The sequence below is a fragment of the Limulus polyphemus genome, unplaced genomic scaffold, assembly GCF_000517525.1.
Source record: "Limulus polyphemus unplaced genomic scaffold, Limulus_polyphemus-2.1.2 Scaffold784, whole genome shotgun sequence".
In the NCBI taxonomy this organism is placed as follows: domain Eukaryota; kingdom Metazoa; phylum Arthropoda; class Merostomata; order Xiphosura; family Limulidae; genus Limulus; species Limulus polyphemus.
In genome coordinates this window covers 202028-209246 of record NW_013666394.1, presented here as the reverse complement: position 1 = coordinate 209246, position 7219 = coordinate 202028, and the positions used below count along the sequence as shown (strand labels likewise).

Below are 7219 nucleotides of genomic sequence, written 5' to 3'. Positions count from 1 at the left end.
ACATTATATAGGCTACACTAACGTGACGTTTAGGCGGTTCTTTAACTATTATATGTAATGTGCGTTTTTGGGGGTGGTTAATGAAAGTGTTCCAAAACGCGACATTCATTTCTTGACGATCTAATATTATCGTGATACATAACCATGTTCTCTTTCAAGTTCTTAGAGAATAATATTATCAACTGTAATTGGTACATAATGTACCCTTTCATGTTTTACTTACTGATATGTATGAACTAAAGTTTTTTTTTTAACTTTTATGAGTAACAAGAGGGAATATTCGGCCTTCAATTACTTCATGAATTGTATAAGCTTAATTACTTCAACTATTGTATAATGTATTCTAAACGAAACGGGTGACTTGTGAGTTCTTTGGATGGAACAAAAAAATCAACATCAATGGTTTTATTTGATTTTTTTATAAGAAATAATCAAGGAAACGTGTTTGGCAAGTTCCCCAAAATTCCTTGATCATGCTTGTCCCGAAGATTATTAATCAAGTAAAGTAGCTTTCAATCATGATGATAATAGTGCAGTAAGCAAGTAAAGCTACCTAATTTTATTATTGAAACACAGAGGTAGACAAATGTTATGCATATCAGTTCGTTTTCGAATCAGTTTTTGTTTGTTTGTAGTTAAGCACAAAGCTACACAATGGGCTATCTTTACTCTGCCCAACACTGGTATCGAAACCCCGTTTATAGTATTGTAAGTCCGCAGACATACCGCTGTGCCACGGGGGGGAAGGGCTTTGAATCAGTTTAAATATACATAGTTATATGTTATGCAACAATACCTATCAATATATGTACATGCATGGATGGGTGGCAAGCGTGTATATGTGCGCTCAACTTTACATTAGTATAATATTTATTACAGCAGCTGATATTTGTTCTCTCAAAACAAAATCACTTTCCAATTCTTAATTTTATTTTTTGATTAACTGTTTCTAATTGTGGTATCAGCCGATATCATTTTATTCCTTGATTTTATATCCCTCTTGCTTACTCAGCAAAAACTTCAGAATTCATTCTCTATTACATGATAAACATCCAATTAACAAATAGATCGATGTTTTCAGTATCATTTTAAAAGTTTAAAGGATGACTACCTCCAGATAAAAGGAATCTACAAACACTTTATTTGTAAAACATCTTTAGGATGAATTTCAATTTTTATTGGTAATTCCTACCTATGAGAAAATTAGTTAAAGTAGAAATAATGCGTATGAAACGTTGAGATACGTTTAAATAATTAGCATCGATTCACTCGGTGACAAATATGTTTAAAATACTCTGGTTACAAAGCTGCAGACTCCGACATATTATATCTAACTTATTTTGCAATTTAGTTAGATCTTATAGAGGTTTTGGGGGAATGGAAAAATTCACATTAAGTTCTAAACAGTGTGTAATTAAGGCTGATTCTTTCTGATGAAAAACATTGTGATGCCAAGTTATGTTTCTAAACCATATTCTTATAGTTTCAAATTCAATATTTTTGTTTTTACGAAACAAGATACACCTTACAACTTCATCTTTTACTGGTAATTATATCAGTGGATTCATGTGCAGGAAATCCAAGTACAATAATAAACCTTATGATCCTAAAGATGACACAATTGAAATAATTTTATACTCTCTCGTTTATTAGCCCCAGGAACAAGAGTTTCAGTTTACCGAAATCGCCATCAAAGTCTTGCTTCTTACTACAGCATGTAAGATACTTTGTGTTTCTGTGCAAATGTTGATGCAATAATGGAAAAATTAGGTACTGAACATCATCCTCAAGAATAGAGACTTTTTATTGACTCATCTAAAGCTAGTCTGAAAGCTGTACTTTTGCACAATGGGAACATTAAAACATCGATTCCTGTTACTCATGCAGTGAACATGAAAGAAACCTATCAAGGCATTCAGATTATACATTCTTAAATACAGTTTGTAATGAATAATAAAGTTATTAAAGAAAAAGCTGTTATTTTCAAAACACATAAGGATATTTTGAATAAATCTATCATAACTTGAAAACTAGAGGTGATCAGTAATTTTCAACATGATTTTTAGAATCAGTATCATCAAATTACTCAGAAAAAGTTACATTTTTTCTAGTAGCAGGGAAACAATTGTTTTGTTGCCCTGTGTTATTATTATGAAAATAATGTTTTGAATGTGTAAACATATATACTGCTCTGCCAGAACTTTTCAGACACTTCGTATAGAATGAGTGTATATGCCTTAGTGATCACTTCGTCTTAATAACTACTGTTGTTCTGAAAGACATGAGTTCAAATACGTTCCAACAACCATGCTTGTTTTTTCTTCGGTTGTTTACAAAGATGTTCAATAGAGATAAAGTCTGAGCTCTGAGAGGGCCATTCTGAGACGTTTATATTGCTTCTTTAAAAAAAAAAAAAAAGTCGTGAGTCGCACAAGACCACGCCGGGCCAAACACAATTTCATCTTCGCTGTATTAACGATTGAAACGAATAATCTGCCTAGTGTACAAACGAAGAGCTTTGAACTGTCTACAGGAAAAACGTTGTTCTTAGTTTTAAAATAAAAACATTTCCAGAAATTCTTTAAGCTGATAATTTGAATAAACTGCTAAAGATACTTATGCGTATAAGATGAACGATTTAATGAAATTAGAATTTTTGATTTTATGAAATCTGTGGATTAAACAGATAATACGAAAGCAGAAAAAAATGAAATATTTTATACCATCGGCATGACAGTTAGGAAAGACAGACATTTTTATGTATATACGACAGTGAAGTGTTGTTTTACACACTTATATAACTTATTCTCCTCACATTACAAATTACATAGATTCTGGCAGGGTGACGTTAATAACAAGTCTGCTCAACAGTAAATTGAAAATTATCTATTACACTTCAAGGTGGTAAGGACAGATAATTCAACTGTCTGTATGACAAGAAAATTATTTTTTACACATTTATGTTAATTACTCTCTTGACATTTTAAATGCCATCGTTTGTAGCAGAGTAATTATAATAGAATGTCTACCCACCAGTAAATTTGAAATTGTCCGGTATACTTCCTGACAGGAAGGACAGATATTGTGAATGTCTACCCACCAGTAAATTTGAAATTGTCCGGTATACTTCCTGACAGGAAGGACAGATATTGTGAATGTCTACCCAACAGTAAATTTGAAATTGTCCGGTATACTTCATGACAGGAAGGACAGATATTGTGAATGTCTACCCAACAGTAAATTTGAAATTGTCCAGTATACTTCCTGACAGGAAGGACAGATATTGTGAATGTCTACCCAACAGTAAATTTGAAATTGTCCGGTATACTTCCTGACAGGAAGGACAGATATTGCGAATGTCTACCCAACAGTAAATTTGAAATTGTCCGGTATACTTCCTGACAGGAAGGACAGATATTGTAATTGTCTGTTGGCATAAAGTGATGTTTTAAACGTTAATGTAATTTTCTCTCCTGACATGACAAATGTCATCGACTGTGGCTGTAAATATATAACAGCATATCTGCCCAAAGGTAATATCCGTAGGGACAAATATTGTAACTATCTGTATGACAATAATGTTTCATACTTCTATGTAGCTTGCTCTCTTGACATTAGAAATGACATCGATTCTGGCAGCATGTTTTCCCAACAGTAAATTGAAAATTACCTAGTACACATTCTGATAATAGAGACAGATATTGTAATATCAAAAACTAAGAGTAATACAACATTAAATAGTTGCACAATAAATAAGATGTATTTAAAAAGGGGCATAGCTTTAAAAAAGGGAGGGCCCGGCATGGCCAGGTGGTTAGGGCGCTCGTCTCGCAATCTGACTGTCGCGGGTTCGAATCCCCGTCCCACCAAATATGCTCGTCCTTTCAGCCAGGGGGGCGTTATAATAATACAAAATATATATAATATAAAAATCACCTCCGACTTACATTATTTTAACCGAAGAGCTTATAAAACAAATTTCCAGGATTTCCATCTTTATTCAAATAATATTTTTATTTTTCTCAATTTCTATTAATTCTCTGATATTTAATTTCCACTTAAACTCAACCTGATTCATCAGTTTAGCACTATTACAATCTATAACATGAGATGTGCTTGCCACGTGTTCTGCTAAGGCCGATTCATTAATTTTACATTTTCTACCCATTTTTATGTTCACCTGGTTCGAAATTACAGATTTATACACGTTTGACCGATATACACTTGACCACAGACACAAAGGATTTTTAAATGCCACACTTATTAACTTGTTCTGCTTATATTTAACACCCGTGAGATAACTACTTAACTAACAACGCGGAGAGAGAGTTACACTTCAGTCTATGTAGTTTTTATTATGTTACTTATTTTTGTTCACATAACTTGAACGTATGGTAAGCAAACTCTCATGTCATCAACATCACTATTTCCTTTTAACTTTGTATATAATCACATTTTGAATTTATTGTTATGTTTTTCATGAAGTCTATCAATAATCTCGGTATCATAGCTTCTGTCTCCAGTTACATTTAAAAAGATTAACAATCGTGAGTGCAGGTTCTTAAATGTGGAAAAGACGGATACTTTTTGTGTCCAGAGATGGCACGATATATTGTGTGGTAGAACACCCACAGAAAATAGTTCTCTAGAAACAGACGTTGAGAGAAACCCATTATCCCGTTTATCTCTCATATCTAGGAAATTCAACTGAACCTCTTCTTCCATCTCCATGGTAACTCGGATATAAATAACCGAATCAAGATGCCCTTCAAACTGCGTTAAATAATATATCGTTATCACTCCGCCACACACAAAAAAAACATGTCATCTACATCCCTCAACAACACCAAAGGTTTTAACCTCAAAATTTGTAATTTATTCATTTCGAGTTTAAACATAAACAACTCACATAACAGGGGAGGCAATGGAGACCCCATGGCCAAACAACTCACATAAGATAAGAGACAATGGAAACTCCATAGCCAAACAACTCACATAACAGGGGAGGCAATGAAGACACCATGGCCAAACAGCTCACAATACAGGAGAAAAAATTGAGACCGCATGGCCAAACAACTCACATAAGAGAAGAGACAATGCAGACCCCATAGCCAAACAACTCACATAACAGGGGAGGCATTGGAGACCCCATAGCCAAACAACTCACATGACAGGGAGGCAAGGGAGACCCCATAGCCAAACAACTCACATAACAAGGGAAGCAATGAAGACCCCGTGGCCAAACAACTCACAATACAGGAGAGAAAATGGAAACTCCATAACCAACCAACTCGCAGAACAGGAAGGGCAAGGGAGACCTCATAGCCAAACCGATATTTGTTTAAAGAATATATATATATATATATGTATATATACCCTACCTTAAAATATGCGTTCGACACACAAATATGGGTCAGCATCATAATTCCTCTTCCTTCTAAGAGGGGAATTTTCTTGTTCTCTAATAATCTATTGCCAAGTCAACGTCTCTTCAACTGACACATTCGTGAAGAGACACATTGTAAAAATAGGCTAGTTTGTCAATTGATTCCAAATTTTTTATTAAAAAATCAGCTGTATTAATATGATTGTTAACAAGCACTATACAGCTTATCGGACCATTAAATAATAGCGTGACTTTAGTTTTACTTTGGTGTAATATAACACAAATATTACTACTAAATGACTGTTGTTTTAATTTATGTTACTGTTTATTAGTCACTGGGAATTTGTTTAGGTTATAAGTAAAATCAAAAACCATCGCACTATACAGGACGATAATGATTAACGTTTGATAATATAACAACAGATAAATAAAAGTTGAATCTTTATTTTCTATGTCTTTTTCAGTGGACAGACATCCAATGGTGTCGGTTAATGAGCTGGAGATGAAAGGCCCCACCCACTGGGATGATATCCATAACGCCCATCTCCGCTACAACCGGAAGCTCCATTGTCTTCGGGGTCATGGATACCAGGCTGGAATGGCACATGAACAAAGAGAGCATCCAACTCACATTCCCGAGGGAAGACAAATTGAGACCATCTTACAGGATCACCACTATCCTTGTCATGGATACCCTCTGCAACAAACGGAGTTCATCTTCACCAAACAAGTGGACCACACGGGAGACTTTACAATAGTCAGTGCTGTCTTCGCTCTTGTTGGTATTTTCTCTTACACATTTAACATCGGCACGGACATCGCTGTATGTTACTTCCTGCATCTAGAAGGTTACACTTGGTGGTTCGGACTGACCGTAGCGTTTACTGCCATTCCGGCTCTCACTGTAAATGTATTCAGTCTTCGTTGGTACATGCACAAGCAGGAAGTGAAAAAGAACCATTCAACTATTGTACATCGACCTAAAATGTCCAAGCTAGACTGGACAATACGCATATTATTCCATGTACTTCTACTAGGACCTGTGATCAGGTTCGTGAACTGGGAACAGTCAACTTAAAACCATCACAAAATTAGCTTCAGCAAACATAAATCAGTTCAACGGTTCTTTATCTAAATTAGATATTTATTACTTATATAACAATGAAAAAAAATCATAGGATCTTACTTAGAGGGGCAGAATGGGCACGTTCTGTTCCACTATGAATATTTATTGCAGTAAAACATTTTCTCGCCTCCTTCCACTCGCCAGTTCTTCCTTCCTCACTCTTCGCTTTCCACACACACACACTTTTAAACAAAGTTAGGCGCCCATTGAAACAATAGAAGGAACGTTCCTAAATCTATCTCTATCTCAAGGTCATTTTTCATCTTATTAATTTTATTAAATGATTTCTAACAACAACTGAGTACGGTATGATTTAAACAAGATTATTAAAAATTGTTAATTTGAAAAGGGAAATAGGGATCATACAAAATATAGAAACAAGATAGCTAGCTTAAAGTGAAAATGTAGTCGCAAAAAAGTAAAAAAAAAAGAAGTCTAAGATAAAAAAACCTGCAAATAGGAATAGTAAAGAAGGTAAGCATACAAGGCTGGAGACACTATAGACATTATTTTCTCGAGCTACAAATCCCTATTTTGATTCCATGCTGTTAGCTAAAGTTACATTTGGTGGAGACAAAATATCGATTTGTAGCTTGAGTAAATAATATATACAGTATCTCCAGCCTTGTATGCTTACCTTCTTTACTATCCCTATTTGCAGGTTTTTAAGTTCCAAATTTTTCATTTATCTTGTGTCTCAAACCTTA

The 7219-nt window shown here is 34.5% G+C and overlaps 1 protein-coding gene across 1 annotated transcript in view; it reads left to right on the top strand.

The window, feature by feature from the left end:
- LOC106460514 (XK-related protein 4-like) overlaps positions 1-7219 on the top strand; it is a 21931-nt gene that overhangs the window by 3367 nt on the left and 11345 nt on the right. Inside the window, exons 2-4 of the mRNA XM_013920228.2 lie at positions 636-662; positions 1654-1717; positions 5851-6436. Of these exons, the coding sequence (XP_013775682.2) occupies positions 636-662; positions 1654-1717; positions 5851-6436 (677 nt within the window). The remainder of the gene's footprint in view (positions 1-635; positions 663-1653; positions 1718-5850; positions 6437-7219) is intronic.